General features: G+C 46.8%; 1 protein-coding gene across 1 annotated transcript in view; it reads left to right on the top strand.

The window, feature by feature from the left end:
- MSH5 (mutS homolog 5) overlaps nt 1-22,145 on the top strand; it is a 1,348,607-nt gene that overhangs the window by 1,193,284 nt on the left and 133,178 nt on the right. The window contains exon 23 of the mRNA XM_086920580.1: nt 2,501-2,638. Coding sequence (XP_086776706.1) covers nt 2,501-2,638 — 138 coding nt within the window. The remainder of the gene's footprint in view (nt 1-2,500; nt 2,639-22,145) is intronic.

Below are 22,145 nucleotides of genomic sequence, written 5' to 3'. Positions count from 1 at the left end.
GGTTCTACGTTCCTTCTTTGCAAACCCTACCACCGCAGCAGAAAGGACGCTACACTCCTTGGACCTCAAAAGGTGTCTAAAGTTTTACATAGACAAGACAAAGAGCTTAGGAAGTCATCACAGCTATTTGTGGCCTACAGTAGGCCAAGGATGGGTATGCCTCTAACGAAACAGAGCATCTCAAGGTGGATCTCCTCAGCGATAGCATTCTGCCATGACAGGGCCTTTGAGTGCTAATGTTAAAGCGCATTCCACCAGAGCGATGTCCACATCAGCAGCGCTGTTCGCTGGAGTGCCGATATTGGACATATGTAGAGCGGCGACGTGGAAGTCACCGCACACCTTCTCCAGACACTACTGCCTGGATGCTGAACTTATGAAGGATGCAGCAGTGGGCCAGGCGGTGCTTCGCCATCTATTCCAGTGAGGTGAGCCTTCCAACATCCCGCCATCCTGGTATGCACATCTCTTGCTGTTATGATATATTGATGTATGCTAATGTTTCAAAGTCGCATGGTAATATGTGTATTATCTAAAATGACTATATAGCATGATTACATCAGAAATGTGCATAATGTATGCTGACGACTCTGATTCAGGCTTGTGAATCTATGAAAGACACCCCTAATACTGGATAAGAAACGACCTGTAACAGCAGTTATCCAGTATTGGTGTCTTTCATAGATTCACATGCAACCCTCCCGCCTCCCCTGGAAGGACTCACGTTTCTCTCTAACTGTATTACGCCTACCTAGGTTGGTGTGTACGAAAATCTGAGAGACTGAGGCTCCTGTCAGGAAGGTTCTAGAAGGAGGTGATAGCTGATTGGCTGGCTCTGAGAGTTTGGTCCTTTTTACATAAGGACAAGGATAGGCTACTAAGGTGAGGCCCTTAGGCCTATTTTTCTCTATGAATGTCTATAGGACATTACTTTTCTATGTACCGGAGGCTCCCGTCTCGACGACGGGGAATGATTCAGGCATGTGAATCTATGAAAGACACCAATACTGGATAACTGCTGTTACAGGTAAGTAACGCGTTTCCTACTTTTCTTCTCGCTCGCCTTCCTTCTCACCTTGAATCCTTTGAACAGTTCACTAGTTTTATTGTGACAATTATTGATATTCTGAGATTCTTCAAGACTGGCACTTTCATTTGCATTCCCCAGGAAAAGAGACAGTAGAAAGCTCTTGTTCAATTGATATTCTCCTGTGCCTAATTTGAGCAGGTGGTTTCCTGTGCTGACAGTGGCACTTAATTGTCAACACCAGCGCTTGTGACAGTCTGGCACAAGGAGGCACTGTCTGGCTAATTTAGAGATGACCACATTATCAGTTAATAAATAAATCGATTCAGATTAATAAGGGCTACTACCAGCCGCCCAAGCCACTCTTACAGCTTTGGGGGGCCTGAAATAGTCCGAATTGTCACACTTGTAGGAGTGAGATGGTCAGTAGTTGTATTGTTACTATCATTGGCAGCTTGGCTGGGGCAATGTGTGGAGCTGCAGTGGCCTCCTGAGAGGGCCGTGGCTCCTATCTTGTTTACGAATTAAATCTGTACATATTCATGATCACTCCCTTGCTCCTCCTGCCCGGTATATATGCCGTGCATTCGCAGCTCCCATCGCTTATCGGAAGCATACGCAGGCACTTTTGTTTGAAGCAGTCAGTTATACTGTCATATGTTCCTTGCAAGCACTATTCATAGCCAGGTCCAGTACTGCCTCCCACTTTGCTCCAGCTATATTGAAGAACATTGTTGCCAGAGTTTATTTTAGAGCATCCTGTAGTTTTTCACTGTTCGGATTCGTCCCAATAGGTTCTAATATTTCTTTGCTGAGGCATTTGTTCTCTGACACCTTCTAATAGAAAACATACAGTTGTACCCCTGGATGCGCTAAAATACCAGGAATATTTAAGTAACTGTGGTGGAAAACGACTTCTTGTCACTGGCTCCCTCATAGATTCACCTGGCTTATTCCTTGTAATAGGTAAGGCTAAGCATCGTTGGTATTTCACTCTGATTTCTTTGCTCGTTTTAGATATTTTTTCCACTTTGTAGACCGCTCTTTTCTGGATTGTGACAGTAGAGAAAGGTCAACCGAACTGGGAATATCACCATCATAGGTTCTCCTATACAACATCCTATCAAAGCCCATCCAGAAACCATCCCTTCAAGGTCCATCATGGAATCTAGCTTTTCTATTAGACATTCGTGTTCAGTATGTGTGTGCACTTCTATATAAACATTGACTATTGGGGATTCTCAAATCCTCAGACTGAGGGCGGCTGAATGTTTTAAGCAAGTGAATTCCTATAAGTGATGCTGGAGAACCGTAGTTACAGGTAAACATGTTTTTGTTCTTCCTCTTGCGTTGTAGCTGATTTGGACAGACTTTTTAGAGTATGTGCACATAGATCTCACCTTAGTCTTCTCACACTGTCATGCCCTACTCCCTATTGTGCATATACACTTATGCCTATCCATCTGCCCTAAGACCCTTGAGACCTGCCAAGATGGCGAAGAGCTTGTCTTCTTCTATCAGCTGAAAGAAGGGGTGTCCACTGTCAGCCACGCTGCCAACATCGCTGCCCTCGCGGGGATGCCTGCCAAGGTGATCAAGAGAGGAGTGGAGGTAAAGGCCAACATTCACTGTGCTTTATTGATCATATATTGCTGGAGATTTATTAACAATATCCTTGATGTCTCTATGAACTGAACTTGAACTGAACTTGATGTCTCCCTTCAAGTCTGTTATTTCTGAACTGTACTCTTCTAAAATAACTTGGTAAGGCATCTACTCAATTCTCACAGTTTTCCTCAGCCATGTGAAGTGGAACCATTATTGCACTATCTGCAGTTACATAGTGAAGGACATCACACAGGTCAATGCCAGATGGATGTAGCGAATTGTTTAGGGGATGACTTGTGTCGGTCCAAGAATGCCCAATGCAGCAGGTAAAGATTGGCTTATGGTTAGCAGTAGGATTATTTTCTGATGGATACTTCTACAGACAGTTTCCTCCTCTTTGAATATCCCAGTTGCCAGTCTGGATCCAGAAACGTCTCACACAGGTCTCTAAGGCGGGTGGCGGGTACTGGCTCCATATCTTCGCTGGAGGTGGCAGCCCAGTGACGTTACCCCAGCCATATGACACCTCAACTTGTTGATGTCAGTTCTGTTTTTCCCCCTTTCGACGCGAGTCAAGAGCTTCTCTCCTCAGTTCTGAGGTGAACAAAATGTGCTATCCCAATTGTTTTTGGTGCAGTCCAAAGGATATGACACAAATAAAAAAGTCATAGTTTAAGTTCTTCTGCAGGTGTGATGGGCAAATGTCTATCACCAACCGGCAGTGTGATGACTGTTGTGTCTCGGCTCAAGACTCAACTTCTTGTTATGTGACCTCTGCCTCTGCATGAACTACAAGGTCATCAAAGAGTGAAGACCAAGCTTTTCATGGCCCGCACCAGGGATGGCGGTAGGGGTTGTAGACGGTTGAGATCTAGGTCAAAAACAAGAACAACACCCAGGTCCCATTCTCACACTTTTCCATCTTCAAAGTGTTCAAGGAAAAAGAGGAGACGCCACAAAAAAAGAAATATACTCCTTTTCTTCCAGGAGGTCAAAATCCAACTGTAAATCAGCTCCTCCGGCCTCGCCCCTCGCTCCCTCCTTCCTGGAGCTGGAGTTAGTGGCATTGTCCCTTGATACTTTGCCAGCTTGACCAGACCCAGCATTGATGCGGCCTCCTCCAGTACCAAAGGTAACATTGGCACTGGCATACCCCAAGTTGCCAGCTCCGGGTTCAGATCTACCCTTCTTCGTTCAGACTATGTTGGACATGTTCAAAAGAGTAAGATAAATGGTTATGTTATGCTATTGCCATACACTGCATAGATCCTAAAGAACAAATGCTCACTCTTGGGCCACCCGTCTCAAATGCCCCAAAAACATGAAACGTTGCGAATAGGGAGAGGAGCACTTAATTAAGAACAAATTCACAAAGAAAATCAATCACATTACGTTCAGTCACATTGGGTTCAGTACCCACAATTAGTCAAAAATCTGACTGGTAATACATATCTACTATACAGATCAAGAGTATCTTAAGCCATGTATGTTCTCAAAATTAATTCCTTTATTTCTTGTTTCCACAGAAGAAAAAAAAACATGGACACAACCAAGGCGTATCATCCCTTCCCGGAAGTAATTCTAGTTGGCTGTCTGTGAATGTATGTGTTTCTCTGCAGTTTATTTTATTTATTTATTTATTTTTAGAGTTTTCTATAGTGCGAACCAGACCCAAAGTAGGGTATCAGTGAAAACATTATAGTGAAAAACAATGTAAACAAAAAACATAACATAAAAGTAGTAGCATATAGGAAAAGGGTCCGGGTGCATAGAAGCAGTGGGAATTGATCTGAAACAATAAAAACAGGATCGAGTTTGTGTTGGTCTTCGCTTCACGGTCTCATTAACTCGAGAGTAGAGGAATTTAGGAGGTTGTATGGCTGTGGTCGTAATTGAATAGATTTAAGGTAGGAATTTGCTCATCAAGAATAATTATGCTTCCCTTTTGAAGAGAGGGGTAGAGGAGATTTTTCTGATGTAAGGCGGAAGCGAATTCCATATTCTTGGTGCCGATCCGGAAAATGCTCTGTTAGAGGTTTTAGTCTTGTTGAAACGTGAGGGTTTCAGAAGTAGATTGTTTGCGCTCCTAGAATGTCTGTTTCCACCCGATAAGGTACGTTTTTGGGCTAGGTACTGGGGGGTGTTGTGGTGTAGCGCCTTGTGAGTGATGCAAGCCATCTTTAGGTGGATTCGAGCTTCATAGGGTAGCCAGTTGAGTGCCTTCAGGTGTGGTGATATGTGGTCAAATTTACGAGATCCTGTTATTAGTCTTGCTGCGGCATTGAGACTGGCTTTTAGAGGGGCGGTAGAGATTTTGGGAAGCTCTGAGAGGGTTGTGCATCCGAATTCCAGCCTCAAGATGACTAAGGACTGAACTGCGGTTTTGAGGTTCGATTTCTCGATAAATGGCTTCATTTTTCTGAGATAGCTGAGGTGGAACCGGGCGTTTTTAGCCGACAGGTTGATATGACTATGCATGTGAAGGTTCTTATCCAGTGTGATTCCAAGTGATAAGGTGGGGTCTACCAGAGTTGGCGTGCAGTTCAGAGCAGTGCTCATTTTGATCCACTTCTTTGTCACCGTGCTGTTATTGGGTGGGGAGATTAGAAGAAATTCAGTTTTTTTTTAGTTTAGCTTGAGGAAGTTGGTCGTTAGCCATTGGACGGTCTTTTCGACAACTAGATTCATTGTCTTTATCTCTTCAATGGAGGAGATCTTGATGTACAATTGGCTGTCGTCCGCGTACATGTGGAAGGAGATGTTCGCCTGTTGTAATAGATCAGTAAGTGGTTCCAAATATAGGTTTGAATAGAGTGGGGGATAGGGTAGAGCCTTGTGGTACTCCTAGTAGGTTAGGTGAGGAAGCAGAAAGATTTTTGTTGATCATGTACGTCTGTGTTATGTTTTCCAGGAAGTATTTGAACCATTGAAGGTTTTAGAGGGGCAGGTACTGTCCAGTACTGAGTACCTGCACTTCCTTAATTTGGCACAGAGAGTGCCAAACTCTCTGCAATCCTGCAATACATTTAATTGGGAAGTACTGGCACTTCTCAGGAGCAAACCGGTACTCTAAATAATTACCATAGAGACATGCCCTTATGACTGCTTCCAGAAACATAGTATTTTGAATGCATTTAGAGAATATTTGAATCTGGTGTGCACAGGGGTTATCAAGCTTTGGCCCTAGATGTGAAAACACTTTTTTCTTTGAATGGTGCTAAGGATAAATTGTGAACAATGGCCCTATGTATTGCCCTCAAAATTTGCACCCTGAAGAAGCCCGAATGTTGTGGGGCGAAACGCATTGGTTGTGTCCATGTTTGTTTTTTCTGTGGAAAAAAAAAATAAAGGAATGAATTTTGGAAACACACACGGCTTATGATGCTTTTGATCTATATACTAGATATGTATTACTAGTTACAATTCTGACCTATTATGGGTGCTGAATTCATTGTGATTGAATGTAATGTGATTGATTTGCTTCTCAATGTTCAGGAGAGTGGCAGTTCTCTCTGGTGCACCTCATGGCCCCAACGGACCCAGTGGGTCTCCTCTTGTACTCCAGCTTTCAGCACTGTATATGTTCTTCCAATCACCATATAGCTTCGGTCCTTGCTGGGCTTCTCATAAGAGATACCCATATCGACATTGATCACAATGCCATCCCTGGTGCCACCTCTGACACTGTTCCTAGTAACATCTATGGCCTGCCTGTGGCACCCCTGCATCCTCAATCACTTCTTGTTCAGGAACCAGTCTTACATCCTGTAAAGAGAATGAAATCTAGAAGAGAAGTTCAGCATCTCTTAGAAGAAGTGCATTTCCAGGGAGAAAGCTCAGTTGCCAAAAGACAATATTGGGACAGTACATGTGATCTCTTTGGATCAGACTAAGAGCAGCAGTCCTCAACTAGACCCCTGACACAGACCCCTTACCATCCTCTAGTGCCTTGATTTTGAAGTCCCTTCAGAATGCTGGTAAGTTGGATAAATCAACTGACATTGAGATTGACCCAGCCCAGGTACATCACCTTCCATGCCATGCTTAAGAAAGCAGCTGAGGTTTTGGGATTCCCTCTGTCCTCAGTGGAATATCGACCAAACATCTTGACTGATGTCCTACAGTCAATCACCACCACTGTGGAGCCTCTACTTCCCTTTGACGAAGCCCTTATTGAAATGGTGAAATGATAAATGATCTGTGATCGAAACCAGCATCATACCTAGCCGTAAACCAGACTGTATCATGACCCTATAAACTGTCTCCTGGAGACCTGGCCTTCTTATGCGTCCATCCCTCGCCAGAAAGTTCGGTGGTCCAAGCCTTCTCCACTACTAAGCTGAACGTGGGAGTTTTCCCTACCCATTCCAGTCAAAAAATACTGGAAGGTGAAAAATACTTTTCTGCCAGGCAGCTTAGCATTACACTCACTGAACACTGCTTGTCTTCTGTTACGCTACTCCAATGCCTTTTGGGATATGGCTGGGTTGGTGATAGCCAGTCTACTTGAACACCTCAGGAGCAATTGCACTATAGTCCGAGATGGACAGGACAATTTCTGCTGCATCATCAGAGTGTGTCTGGACACAGTGGACTTCTGTCACCTGGAGCATAACGTTTCTGTTACCCCAAGGAAACATGCCAGGCAGTGCTCTACTGGAATCTCTGCAGAGGTGAAGAATACACTCATGGATATGTCCTTTGGCAAGGAGCAGATTTTCTATCAAAATGCAGATGCAGTGCTTTGACGCTTTAAAGAATGTCGAGCCACAGCTATATCTCTAGGGATTCAATTGTCAACAAAGGATTTTCGTTCCTTTCAGGGACAGAAAGCCTTGGGTAGAGGCTTACAGTTCAGATGTAGCAATTCTGCACTGGCCGACAGAAGCAGAATCCCCTCATCTCCCCTCATCTGACAGTATAGGGGCAAGGGACGCACCCGTCAGATCCAGCATTATTCCTCCTCCACTGCACCACCAGTGAAGCCACAGTAGTTCTTCTGTGAAGAAGCATGTGAGGCCAGTGAGAGGGCAAGTATCCTCTTTTCCAAGAGCCTGGAATGCCACTACTTTGGACCAGTGGGTCCTGCAAATCACAGAAAAGGGGGATAGCCTGCCCTTCAAGTAGCAACTCCCCCAACATCTGTCTTCAACACTCTCTTTCTTTAGGAGACCATCTATTGATCCTGCAGCTGGAGGTGGCAGCTCTGCTTCGGAAAGGAGCAGTGGAATTGGTGCCAGAGCATGAAAGTGGGCAGAGGTGCAACTCTGTACTTCTGGTTCCCAAGACGGCTGGTGGTCTTCGTCTAATCCAGACCTCAGACTCTTGAACTGGTACCTGCACAAGGAGAAGTAAAGGATGGTGTACTTATTTCATGTTTTGTTAGCGCTGGATACGGGAGGATGGTGTTCATTGATGTGCATGACGTGTGCGCTTATATATTAATCCTGCGTTCACAGAGGAAGTACCAGCATTTTGTGGTGGGCTCCCCTCATTACTAATTTGTGGTGGTTCTCTTTGGATTGATTTACGCCTCCCAGATTAACCTTCCTTGTTCAAATCACATGTAATTGCCAAATTCTTGAAAGTTTTGACAAATTTGTTTCTGTGAGTTCCTCTCGACATACCACAATATGACATGATTTTACTGTTGACTGGCTTAATGGTTGCTCTGTTTGAGCCCCTGCATAATGGATGGTGGAGGTTACTCACTTTAAAGACTGTCTGCCTAATTTATAGATTGGTGGATGGGTTACTCCATCACAAATGTGACCGATATCCCGCCAGCCCTATCATGTCCTATGGCACTTGTGATATGTCAGATGGGATATCCACCAAGTTTGTTTCGGAGTAACCCATCTGCCAGACTCTAAATCAAGCCCACTATTTTTAGTTGTGATGACCTCCTCTCATTGTGTTAGTGAGCTGCAGGCTTTTAATGTTCATCCTCCCTTCACATGCTTCTTCCAGGACAAGCTTATATTGCTAAGGCGTCTTTCCTTCCTAAGCTGGTATCTTCAATCCATCAAGGGCAATCAGTCACCTTGCCCACTTTCTATTCACCACCCTACCAAAGAGGAGGAGAAGTGGTTGCATAGGTTGGCCTCTAGGCATGCAGTACTCTATTGCATTAGCAGGATGAAGGAGATCATGTCGACCCCCTCTTTGACAGGTACACGGCCAACAGTAAAGACAAGGAGGTCCAGAAGAGAAATCAGTCCCATTGGATTATACTGTGCACCAAGTTTGGCTGCACACTCACATAGAAAGCACCACCTGAGGGAATGAAGGCCCATTCCACAGGGACAAAGTCTTTCACTTCAGCCTTGTCTAGAGGCGTGCCAGTGGTAGACATTTTAAAGTGTCAACATGGGCTTCCCTCTATACCTTCGCAAAACACTGTTGTCTGGATTCAGAGGTTAGAAGGGATGACTACCATTACGTTCTATGTGATAATTTTAGAGAGACAAGAAATATGTAGGATGTGGAAATCAGAAACTCACCCAACTTTTGCTGAATGTTTAAAGAACATCATTTACACCAGTGAATCAGACATGGCGTGTGACCAAAGAAGTAAAGATAGGATTCTGTCTGCATTGTTGGATTGGACGGAGAAGGTAAGTGAGTCTTATGATTAAGCCAAACTTTCACGTTTTTGGTCCTGGCCTCCTTAGTAACAGTCTGGGGCCCCTAAAGTGAACAGAAGACGGGAAAGGAAATAGTATTATCTGAGTAGGGAAGCTCTGCTCTCTCCATTTCCTCCTAGGGTTGGTACAGGTTGGTATGGAGAGATGGGAGGAATCCTAACAAGAGTATTGGCAGTATGAGGACAAAAAAATGAAATAAGGGATGACTACCTCACCCTTTCAGTTTACAGAATTTCCTTTTTTGAATTCTCCTTCAGGGCCACCTTCTAGGATGGTATAGCTTGAAAATGAATTTTAATCTGTTCAAAGGTGAGGGATCTCCAGGTAGAAGTATCCATCAGAAAAAGTCACTCACCTTAGGTAACCATCTTTCTGGTGGATACCTGGAGAATCTTCATGCAGATTTCTCACTGACTCTTCCTTCCTTCCAATTATTATTTAAAAAATATGCCTGTTTAGTTGTTGACTTGCACCTTTTCATGCAAACTATTATCTCATCCCTGCCTCAAAAGGCATGGTATTAAAAGCAAACAAAAACTGACTTCAGGGCACAAAGGTGGGCTCTATAAGACTCAGAGGCTGTCACTGGGATACTACTTTCAGTGTTGACATTGAGCTAGCGCCCTCTACTTGGTTCAGAAAACTGTGTGAGAAGTGTCCAAATCCAGACCGGCATCTGGGACATTTGAAGGTGAGGGGTCTGTGTGTATTGTAGATAGAGCCTCCGGCAGAAAAATGGTTAAAGTTAGTAACTTTTTCTTTAGGGTTTGGGCTTGTTTAAAGTTTCTGTTGAGGTTATTTTAAACATTTTATTATGGTAACCCTTTAACCTAGAAACCCTTTGATGACATCAATAATGCCTTACGCCATTATTCTTGTGATCATGTGCCTCACACTCAATCCAGTTAGTGTTAAAATATGTTGATACTATTACACCCAAATTGACCATACAAATGTATGTTCAGTGGTGTTAGGTGGGCATAATTTGCCAATTTATATCTAACTATATATGCATCGGATGCTTGTGATTCCACCCTGGAACTGTATGTGAGATTGTCTCGGCTTCTGTGCTGGAATCCGTGGTACCTGTGGTGGTACGAGCATTGATGTGCCCTATGCAGCTTCTCAGTGTTGCTATGTTCCCTAGATCATTAAAGGGGAGGGTAAGTATTGGCAGTGTATGTAACACTGTTGTGTCTGTCAAAAGTGACCACCCACCCACATGCACCCCAGGTCACTTTGCCTTGTTCCATGATGTCTGGTCCATTGGTTACATCTTGACTCAGTGTGTCTTTGTCCTCTTTAGTATGTGAGTATGATGAGCAGTCAGTGGGATGGAAAATGATGTGTCAATGGGGATGTGCTCTTCTGTTTATTTACACATTGTTTGGCAGTTATCAAATACTATTGAGATGTATAGACCTTAAGTAATGAAGGCTGACATATTTTACTGGCAGGGAGCTAGAGCGCTTTCATCAGAGCCAGGGAATATAGCGAACGTGTGGTGTATTGTAGAACCTCTTCCTTGATTCCTGCTGGGAAAAAAAGATAAATCCTGAGCGAACTAAAGTCGTATGTAACACAGTCATTAATAAAATGCAGTCTGCACAAAATATATTAAAAATAACATGTACCTTTACTCACTAAGATGATAATGTATCAGTGAGTCCTATGATTCTGTAAGCTCTGGTATAACTCTTGATTCAGTGGTATTCACAATGTTCATGTGCAATATACCTGTTGTGAGGTGAAGAGTAACAGTGTGATTGTTGTGTGGTTGAAGAGGGGGGATAGCCCCATGAGTGAGCAGAAGACAGTATATTCTGGCTCTTGGGCAGAGAATAACACTGCCTAATAGTTGTTGTATATAGAGCTTTCACCCATACTCTTAACAGGGATTATTGGGCAAATATATCTTGTCTCTGAAGAGGTAGCAAACCATAGAGGGAGACTGTACGAGAGTATTGTGACACACAAAGCTTGGCTCTATGAGAACTCAGCAACAAAGCCGTTTCATATTATCTATCTAATTAATAAAGATGCTAACCCACAATCACCCCAGGGGCCCCAACTCATTTAGTCGCTCCATCTCGTTTTTTTCGCCCTCGAGATGTTACCCTTCGCTGGGGATAAGTCTGCAGGTATCCAACATCAGCAACCTAGGATCTGGTCCTCCAAACAGCGGTTCAAGGTATTGAAAAATTAACATTTTTACAAACGAACAGTGACAATACATGTGCACACATAGAAAAGTGAAAATCAGAAAAACTAAGAAGAGGCCCTTATAGGAAATATTTTAAGAAGTTATATAAAATGTATTTAATATAAAACGAATTTATAACATTGTGCTCAGGAGTATTTGCTGTTACACATAACATTTGTTATACAATACAAAACCATAGAAGTGGCAAACAGAAGGAATTACATAGAAAAAGCAGTTCCAGAACAACACTGAAACAACAAGAACAAGACAATGCATCCTTTATTAATTGCGGCCAAAGTTGCGTCAATGGCGTTTCAACCTTTGTCATTAATACATGGTCATCATCAGGACATACATTTTTCTGAGCATCCAAAAGAAATCTCTAAAATACAAAGGTGACATACAAATAGATATGAATTTAATAAATTACATATTTCCGAAGGGCAAAAAATAGGAATCAAAAAAACAAAAATCCAAACATTGAATTTATTGAAAGGAAATCTCAAAGAATTAGTGACCAGAAAACCCAAGAAGAGTCTCATTAGCCTTAGAAAGAACGAAAGAAAGAAAGAAAGAAAGAAAGAAAGAAAGAAAGAAAGAAAGAAAGAAAGAAAGAAAGAAAAAAAGAAAGAAACTACCAACACACCAATGTGTAAAAACGATAAAACGTCAGTGAAGACAAAAGGGAAGAAAAAAGGTAGCCATTTCTACCCAGAGTTAAGATGGGGGAGTGTAACATGAACTCCACTTAGTTACAGATAACTCAGGTACAGAATAATATAAGATAATATTATATAATATAATGTACCCTCAGAGAGTTCCCTGTTTTTTTTTTGATAAGCAAATTTTTATTGATTTTAAAGCACATAAAACAATTCAGCCAATACACGGAAATCACAAGTTTGAGTCCATTCGCAAAAGCAATGTAACAAACCCAAACCCCATAAAAATGACATAGACTTGAATTGAAACCACATTAATCAGGACCCTCCACATTCCCCAACCACTTACCCCACACTCTGCGGTATTTATTAACGCACCCCATGGCTTTGTAAAGGGCTTTCTCCTGGGTCGCGCACCAGTCCACCCCTCTTCGCCACCTCTCTAGGGCTGGTGGGTCAGGGCTTTTCCAGGCCGCCGCTATATCCCACTTGGCCACCATCATAGCTGTATTAAAAAATAACTTGTCACTCCTGGACCCGTCCAGCCCATCAGTGATCCCCAGCAAAGAGTGACGTGGATTATGAGGAACCTCCCAGCCCAGTACCTCCGTTAGCTCCACTTCAATAGATCCCCAGAACTGTCCTAAGCAGGGGCACAACCAAACCATGTGGAGGAAGTCGGCCGGGGCATGATTACATCTCGCACATGACCCATCTGGGCGCAAACCCGCTCGATTCAGTCTCAGGGGGGTGAGGTAAGCAGCGTGTAAGTAGTAGACTGAATCAGCTTGAGTTTAGCGGAGACGGTGACTGTTCTGGGGGCCATAAGGGCTTCTCGCCAGTCCACCTAGTCAAGGGGGCCCACCCAATCCACCCATTGATCCCTCAACCTATCTAGGGATGTGGGGTGTTAACTAGAGTGCCGTACATGCAGGAGACCCCCCTTACCCAAGTTTCCCAGCATCGTCTGAGCCTTAAAGGGGCTACATTCGGGGAGCCTCTTGTCATCCGTATTCTGCATGTGGAGGGCATGTCTCAACTGCAAGTATTTATAAAACTGAGTGCAGTGAGTAGCGAGTTTGAAGCTCCTGTAAGGACAGCCGGTGGCCCTTGACCCATATGTCCCCTAGCTTGGAGATGCCAATAAGGTCCCAAGTTTTAAACCCCTGCAGTCCACTAACCTCCCGGAGCCAAGCCCCATGCCAGAGAGGAGTACATTGGGTCAACTTCCCCGTCCATCTAGTCTGACGGAGCTAGGCCTGCCAAGCCAACAACACAGAGCGCGTCACATCAGGCAGTCGGGTTGGAATGGGCCCCCATACATCATGGCTTGGAAGTTCGCGAGTCCCAGTTCAGTCAGTTCAAGCCTGTAGGCTGGGTCCGACCAGCCCCCGTTGAACCAATCGTGGATTACCAGGAGACGTACCGCCAAGAAATTCAAATACAAGTGCGTCATCCCCATACCGCCATCGTAGGAGAGAACCTAGCAAACAGACAGAGAAACTTGGTGACTGTCCAGTTCCCAGAACCAAGTACTGGGGAAACAGAAGGAGGTATTCTGTAGGACGTAGAGGAACCTGGGGAGGATCATCATTTTACACAGTGCCACACTCCCCAGGGGGTTCAGAGGCAGCGCTTTCCATTTAAGGAGGTCATCCTTGGCCTTCTTAACCAACGGGCCACATTGAGGGACCAGCCCAGCTCGGGAAGAAGGGTAATCCAAATTCCCAGATATTTAAAGGACTGCCTCCGGAGTGGTATGGTAGACTGCCAATCAAAGCACTCTCTAGAGAGATGCATGGGGACCAGCACTGATTTCCCGGGATTTAGCTGCAGCCCTGAGGCCTGCTCGAAAGAGTGCAAGATCTGGAGGCAATGTGGCCCAGAGGAGTCCAGGTCGGACAGGAAGACAAGGACATCGTCCACGTATAGTGCGATCTTGCCCGTTTCAGTATTGGGTCACTCCCATCCATGGAGGCAGTCTTCAGCCCGCACCAGGGACGCCAAGGGCTATATCGCTAGGGCGAACAGCAAAGGAGAGAGGGGACATCCCTGCCTAGTGTCCCTGGCAATGGGGAAGTCCTCCGACAGTACCCCGTTGACCAGTACTCGTGCTCTCGGGTGAGCATACAGGACATGCACCAGAGAACGGAAGTGGGGCCCGAACCCCATCTCGTTCAGCACGCCCTGTAGGTATGTCCAGTCCACCGAATCAAATGCTTTTTCGAAGTCTTTGGACAGGAGTGCCAGGTATGGGGTAAGCAGGTGCCGGTGTGCCAGAGCTAGCTGCAGCCTTCGGAGGCAGTGGCGGGTCCCACACTGAGGCATGAACCCGCATTGGTCCGGGTGCACCAGTAAGGCCAAGTAGGGTTTCAGTCGTTGGGCCAGAATGGTGGCGAATAGCTTAATTTCGGTGTTGAGGAGGGATATGGGGCGATACTCTGCACACATTCGGGAGGGAGGCTGGGATTTCGGGAGAACCACGATGGTGGCAATATCCGTTTCCGGCAGAAAGGAACCTCTCTCCACGGCTTCTTTGAATAAGCTGGCCAGGTGGGGCACTAGGGTGCCTCGGTATGCCCCATAGTACTCCTGCGGAAGGCCATCTGGACCCAGGGTCCTACCCGGGGAGACCAGGGTGATCGCCTCTTCAATTTCTTTCAAGGAGATGGGGCGCTCTAGGTCCTTCTAAGCGGCTGGTTCCAGCCTAGGAAGGTACACCTTACCCCGGTCAAGGAGAGCTACAACGGACGGGGTGTGTGCTGTGTACAGACTGCAGTAGTATGCAGCAGAGGTATTTGCCATTGCCACAGGAGCACATTGCACTGCTCCAGCTGCATCAGCTACCTCTGAGATGATATGATTCGCCCTGGGATATGTGGCCAATCGTGGATAATAGCTGTTCCAAGCGAAGCACCTGCGCTTCCTTGGAAGAGAACTCCTGCAACTGTGATTCCCTCTGGATCTTAAGCTGCCGCTTTGCAATACCTCGTATGGTCGCCTTCCCTGCCTCCCATAGGGTGCCCAGGGAGGCTACTGAGCCCTCGTTGGTAGCAAAATATTTTTTACGCTCGTTCCCTACCGCCTGCTTGAAGTCTTTATCCTGGAGAAACCAAGCATTCATCCTCCATGTTTGGCGGGCCGAGGGAGGGGGGGCCCCTGTGCTAAGGAGAATCAGGGAATGGTCGGAAATGCCTCTGAGCAGGATGCAGACTTCAAGAATAGTAGAACAGTTGGGCGCTGGGACAAAGACCGCATCTATGCGCGCTTGGGTATGGTGAGCCGCGGAGCTATGTGTAAATCGGGTGCCGATTGGGTGCCATGTGCGCCATGAATCGCAGAGCCCCAGGGACTCAGACCAATTTTTCAGTTGTTTCGCACTCGCCACCCGGGCGGCGGATGGAGGTCCCGTTGTGTTGAGGGCAAGGGCTAAAACTGCATTAATGTCACCCGCAATGACCATGTTGCCAGCGGGCACATTATGTAGCAGGGCAGCAGTGTGTGCATGTGTGGGCGCAAGCATGGAGGGGGGAATATATTGACATGAGAGTGAGAGGGGAACCAGCCAGCGATCCGCAAATTGTCACAGATGCGCCCTGAGGATCATGTACCACTTGGGAGACGACAAAGGGCAGTGTACACTTCAGGAGGATGGCAACCCCTCGTGAGCCCCTAGAGAAGCCGGAGTGCCATACCCTATCAAAGCCATAGCGCTCTAAGAAGGGGCATCAGTTACCTAAGAGATGCGTTTCTTGAAGCATGAGGATATCTATGTGGAGACGTTGCGCATACCTTAGAACCGCTGTGCGTTTGTGCGAGTCCTACACGCCATTGACATTCCACGACAACACATGGAGAGATGCCATAGGGGAAGTGTTATCTATCATGGTAGGCATTTTCGTGGTCTAGGCTGAGTGTGTGGCTTTGGGTGTACAAACGCGCTTGGGAGCCCGCGGTGGTGTGTGCGTTCACTTGCTTCGGGGGCACACGCATCCCTCCCACTGGTAACATGTCATTCCATGGTAGCTGAAACAAAAACCAACAAAAAGCCTAACAACGTACAGGGAAAAACTTTCCCAAACCCCCCCATACCCTCACCCCCACCCTACACTTCAGGAACAGAAGCATCTGTCGACCCCCCAATAAACAAAACCCTAGTACACAGGGCGAACAACCAAACTAAAACGCCTGGGAATGGGGAAGCATGGAGGACCCCTCCTCGTTATCGGATGCATGTTAAGAAAGACCATCGGGAAGTTAGGAACAGATCTGAGCCACGGAGCTAGGCCACGGAGCTAGGCCCGGGGGGCAGAGACCGGCTCAAGCAGGGTCATTCAAAGCATCGGGCTACAGGAGAGGCCCGTGTCCGGCCGGGATGCAGCATCTTTGCCGTCAGCACTCCCTCTTCAACCTGGGGTGGCTGTTATGAGTGACCCGGCGGGGAGTCCCAGCAGGACCGCCTCGAGTCACGGCGCCTGTGGGATTGATTACGTGGAGGCTGAGGAGCAGAGGGAGACGAGCGGCCGAGCCTGCCCCCTGCATCCCCCTCGCCCAGGACGCAACCATCAGCCTGCAGAGGGCGCTCTTCCGTTGCCCAAGTCCAAGCCTCCGCCGGGCTGTCGAAAAACAGTATCTTGTTCGCAAATACTACCCGCAGGCGAGACGGAAAGAGGAGCCGATACTGAATGTTAAGTGCCCACAACTTTTGCTTGACCTCTTCAAAGGAGCGACGCTAGCCCTGGACCTCACTGGTGTAGTCTGGGAAGATCATAATGGCACAGTTTTCGTGGAAGAGCCGTTGTTGCGAGCGAGCTTCAGACAAGATGATGTCTCGATCCTTGAAGTTGTGAACCTGCATTATGATCGGGTGGGGAGGAGCACCCGGCATTGGTTTGGGGGCCAGGGACTGGTGAGCCCGCTCGGTTGCAAACCAAGGGGATAGGGATCCTCCAGGGACCCACAACCTCAGCCACCTCTCCAGAAAGTCCACCGTACGACCCTGTTCCACTCCCTCCAGGAAGCCCACCAGGCGGAGGTTGTTGCGTCTGGACCTGTTTTCAGCGTCCTCCACCCGGCGGTGCAACTCCTGAGTATGAGACTGAAGACGGGCCACCTGCCCCTTAAGTTGCTGCACATAATCTTCCGCAGAGGAGATCCTGCACTAAGTTTATTTAATCCGGACATACGCGTTGGGAAGATCCTGCCTGATGAAAGTCATGTTCACTCTCACTTCTGCGATTTTACCCTCCGCTGAGGTCTGGGACGTGTGGATGGCTTGAAGGATGGCGGCCAGTTCAGCGGAAAGAGGAGCCTCCTGCCCAGCCCCTCCCCCAGTAGCCCCCCCCTTCCGGGGTGATGAAGCGGTCCATTTTTGTCTGGGTGGCAGGGACTTTCGTTGATCTGTCTGTTCTACCCATGATCGGCCCCCGGGGAGGGACGGGTTCTCAAGGACCCCACACTGGAAGGCCGATGAAGCAACGGAGTCGACCCAGGGAGCCGTGAAGTGCAGGCAGCTGATGTGAGGACCCGGGACAGCCCAGTCCGCCTCCCAAGAGGTGCAGCCAGCGCAGAGGAGCCGGAAGAAAGGGTCGTGATCAAGGGCCACAGGCTAGACCCCTTCCACTAGAGCCACAGAACAGTCCGCCAGGGCAGGAAACACAGCAGATGAGGAGATTCAGGAAGGGCACTGGGTCCCGGACGGGAGAGGGGGGGTGGATGCGCGCCGTTGCCCCCAGGTATGTGTTGGCGGCCCAAGGAGGGATTGGGGGCCCCACAAGTCCTGCTTCACGTGAAAATATTTGCAGCCCCACGGAAGCCACCGGACCTCTGTCTACAACCACCGTGGGACACCGCCGCCCGAAATGGTGGCTGAAGCGCTCACACCCACTCCCCAGGTCCAGGAGGATAAGCCCAGCGGGCTACGCCGCCACCATCGCCACTCGGAAGGAGCCAGCTCCTCCCACCATCAAGTCCTGGGCGGCATGCCAGGAGTGGTGCGGGGAAGAAGGGGGGGAGGAGCCACACCAGCCAACTGATTAACAGCCGACCCACACCCCCAGACCAGACACCACTGCACCCCCACTCCTTAACTGCAGGCCTGTTCACAGGATTGCGCCCTCCAGCAGCCAACGACCGGCAGCACCAGCAGCAGCAACCCAGGCCGTAGGGCCCAGCGGGGGTCAGACGGGGCCTCTTCACGTGGACTCAGGCAGGGCCCCTAGAGTAAGCGACGTCCACCCAGAGCCGGGGGCGACCAAAGAACATCTCACCCCCTGCGGCAGTTCCCAGCACTGGCGACGACCAGTTTGGGCCTTTTTGATGTCAGACGGCCACCTCCCTGGTCAGCAGCCCTGCAGGTGTAGTCTCTCCACACCGGTGACACCGGTCCAGATAGCAGGGGGTGGTGGGAGGGCGCCGCCGGCCAAAGGGCACGCAGCAGACACAGGGCAAGGCCACAGGAGCAACAGGGGATCACCCCACCCCGCAGGCCGTGTCCCCGCCGAGCCGCAGCATCAAAGCAGTCAAGCTGAAACAAGGCCGACAGGGCCACCGAGAGCACCAGGACCAACCTAGACTCACCGGCACCAGCAAACCACTTGTTGGAGGATGTCCCACTACTCCGCACTCCTCAGGCCGGGCAACAGGAAGGATTCAGCAGGGCACTCCGGAGTACCACAGGGACCCCTCTCGGAGCCGCGGCACCGCGCACACTCCAGCTCCGCCTCAGGGGAGCCGATCAGCGCGGGACAGCAGCGCCAGGCCTTCAGTGTCTCTCCTCAGCTGCGCAAGGTCACTGACATGGCGCCGCCCTGGACAGAGGGGGGTCCGCATCGCAAGGAGCTACCCCCGCAGTCAAACGGGACCGGTCACAGACAGCGGACCAGCAGAGTATCTGGATACCGCACAGCCACGGCCGCCATCTTGAGGATCTTGGTCCGGCGCGTCCGGGTGAAAGGATGAGCCCTATTCGCTCCTAATTCAGTGCCCCATGACTCAAAAGGAGCTGCAAAGGCCCGCAGGCATCCAGGAATGGGGCACAGGGTATTAAATGTTCCCGATGGCGGCGGATGGTAGAGCGGATGACGGAGGGGTCCGGAGCACCCCTAAGGTGCGACCGCCATCTTGACGCTCAATAGCCACGCCCCCCTTTAACAGATCAAGTTCCCTGGTTTTTAGCCGAAAGTTACCGAATGGCATTCCCCATTTTGTTAAGGCCCTTGTTGGTACTATCACAACGAAGGATCCAACGACACTCAGTTTTGTTCAAGATATTGGAGATATTTCCGCCACGCGGGGGGTATGTATAACCTCAATGACCTGCCACCGCATATCAGAGGGCACATGATTCAATTCCAAGTAATGTGCCACTAGAGGAGCATTCTCTGTTTTACATCGAATGCGACTCTTGTGTTGGCCCAGACGTAACTTGATTTTCTGTGTTGTCTGCCCAACATAAATAAGATCACAAGGGCACCAAATTGCATACATCACATTCTGAGTGTTGCAATTGGAATAATCCCGCAAATCATGACAGATGTTTTCATGAATAAATTGTTTAGTGTTGAGGCTTGAATCACACATGAGACATCCACCACATTTATAATGTCCCACAATTTTGTTAAGCCGCAAGATGGTTGTTAAACTCTCGGGTTCATGACAGGGCAATGTTGCACGAACTAAATGATCTCTCAATTTTTTCCTCTTTTATATGAAAAGAGTGGCTGTTCATACGTGATTCCTGTTGACATCACCAATGGCCAATGTTTATTAATAATTGCAGAAATGCGATTACTTTGCGTGCCAAAGGTAGTTACACAAGGTATCCTCTTGGTTTGTTTCCTCACTTTGGGAGTAAGCGAGAATTCATGGTGATTGTACCATGCTATCTTCATGCACCTCTTGATCAATTTCCTTAGGTATCCATGTTTGCTTAATTTCTCAGCTAATTTACCTGCCTCTTGAAAATAGTCACCCCTGAAAAAATAATTTCTCCGAATACATAAAAACTACCCAAAGGGCAGGCCATCCCTTAGGCCTCTTGGGTGGTTACTTGAGTATTTAAGCAATGTATTGCGAGCAGTGGATTTAGTGAATAATTTCGTTGGTAATCCACCATCGTAAGGAAATATCGTCAAGTCTAAAAAATCAATTTGGCTATTTCTTGAATGTGAAGTGAACTTCAAATCAGAAGAACCGGAATTAAGCCAACTCAAAAATTCAGTCAATTCACAACTAGTTCAAGTCCGAATGAAAAAAATCGTTGATATAGCGTCGCCAATGCCTTACGCTAATAAAATATGGATTTTTGTTAGAGTTGTAAATAAACCTTTGTTCAAAGTTGTCAATGAGAAAAATAGCAAACACTCCCCCATCTCAACTCTGGGTAGAAATGGCTACCTTTTTTCTTCCCTTTTGTCTTCAATGACATGTTATCGTTTTTACACATTGGTGTGTTGGTAGTCTCTTTCTTTCTTTCTAAAGCTAATGAGACTCTTCTTGGGTTTTCTGGTCTCTAATTCTTTGAGATTTCCTTTCAATAAATTTAATTTTTGTTTTTTTGATTCCTATTTTTTGCCCTTTGGAAATATGTAATTTTATAAATTCATATCTATTTGTATATCACCTTTCTATTTTATAGATTTCTTTTGGATGCTCAGCAAAATTTATATCCTGATGATGACCATGTATTATGACAAAGGTCGAAACGCCGTCGACGCAACTGTGTGCGCAATTGATGAAGGACGCATTGTATTGTTCTTGTTGTTTCAGTGTTGTTCTGGAACTGCTTTTTCTATATAATTCCTTCTGTTTGCCACTTGTCTGGTTTTGTAATGTATAACAAATGTTTTGTGTACCAGCAAATACTCCTGAGCGCAATGTTATAAATTCGTTTTTTTCTATAAATTGAATACATTTTGTATAACTTCTTAAAATATTTCCTATAAGGGCCTTTTCTTAGTTTTTCTGATTTTCTGATTTTCACGTTTCTATATGTGCACATGTATTGTCACTATTTGTTTGAAATTTTTCAATACCTTGAACCGCTGTTTGGACAAAACACTGATTGCCCCTGGTTCAGGTGTACAGGGCTGCCCCTGTGGGTGTTAATGATAGGATCCAGTCCTGGCATGTCATTGCAAAGTGTCCAGCATTTCACAGAATTTGGGATTACATAGCCGATCTGGGATACTGAGGAATGTAAATACAGATGGGGGACAATGATATACAAGTGTTGCAAAGCCCTGAAATGCATAGCACACCAGAGTGATACCGCAGAGGAGTGTAAGGGACTGGTGGACAGAAAACTTAGTTGATGCTCTGTGCTAATGTAATGATTGCTCCAAGGAGGCATTATTGTTGAAATATGACCTATACTATTGCAAGTGGCAGTGGAGGCATTGTGCACTGAATCATTATTCTATATGAACTAAGTGCTGACCTGTTCATTCACAGCAGAGGGTACTCCGCACAGAAGACGAATCTCATAGCAAGCAACTTGATGTCACAAGAATACATTAAATGCAGTGAAAGTATCCCTAAAATTATGAAATACTCATGAATAGAGGTGTATTTATGTCCCCATTAGGAGACTCACACCAAGAGTCTAGTGTTCTTATTAGCGGGCTCATTGAAGGGTTCATATCTTAATAAAGTATTCACATCCATTAATGAGTAAGGTGATGGTAGCCAAGAATGTATAAGTTAATTGTGACAACTGGTGCACTAGAGGGTAATGTCAATGCTCACAGTAATATCTCTTCTGCTGGTGGAATGTCTCATCAAGTTGTCTTAGTATACTTAGTCATCTTAGTTTAAACAATACTGGATCTTTTATAGAATCACATGCTTGAATGATCCCTGTTGTCGAACTAGGAGGCCCACGACACATCTAGAGATGAGTACAATGTTAAACATAGGCAGCAAAAGTTGACACAGTCGCAGAAGTAGCTTATTCACATCAGTCTGAATTGATCTTGGCACAGAGCATACACTTCACC

Source organism: Lissotriton vulgaris, chromosome 5 (genome assembly GCF_964263255.1).
Source record: "Lissotriton vulgaris chromosome 5, aLisVul1.2, whole genome shotgun sequence".
In the NCBI taxonomy this organism is placed as follows: Eukaryota; Metazoa; Chordata; class Amphibia; order Caudata; family Salamandridae; genus Lissotriton; species Lissotriton vulgaris.
Note: the sequence above shows the minus strand (reverse complement) of the source record. Positions and strands in the feature narration are given on the sequence as shown.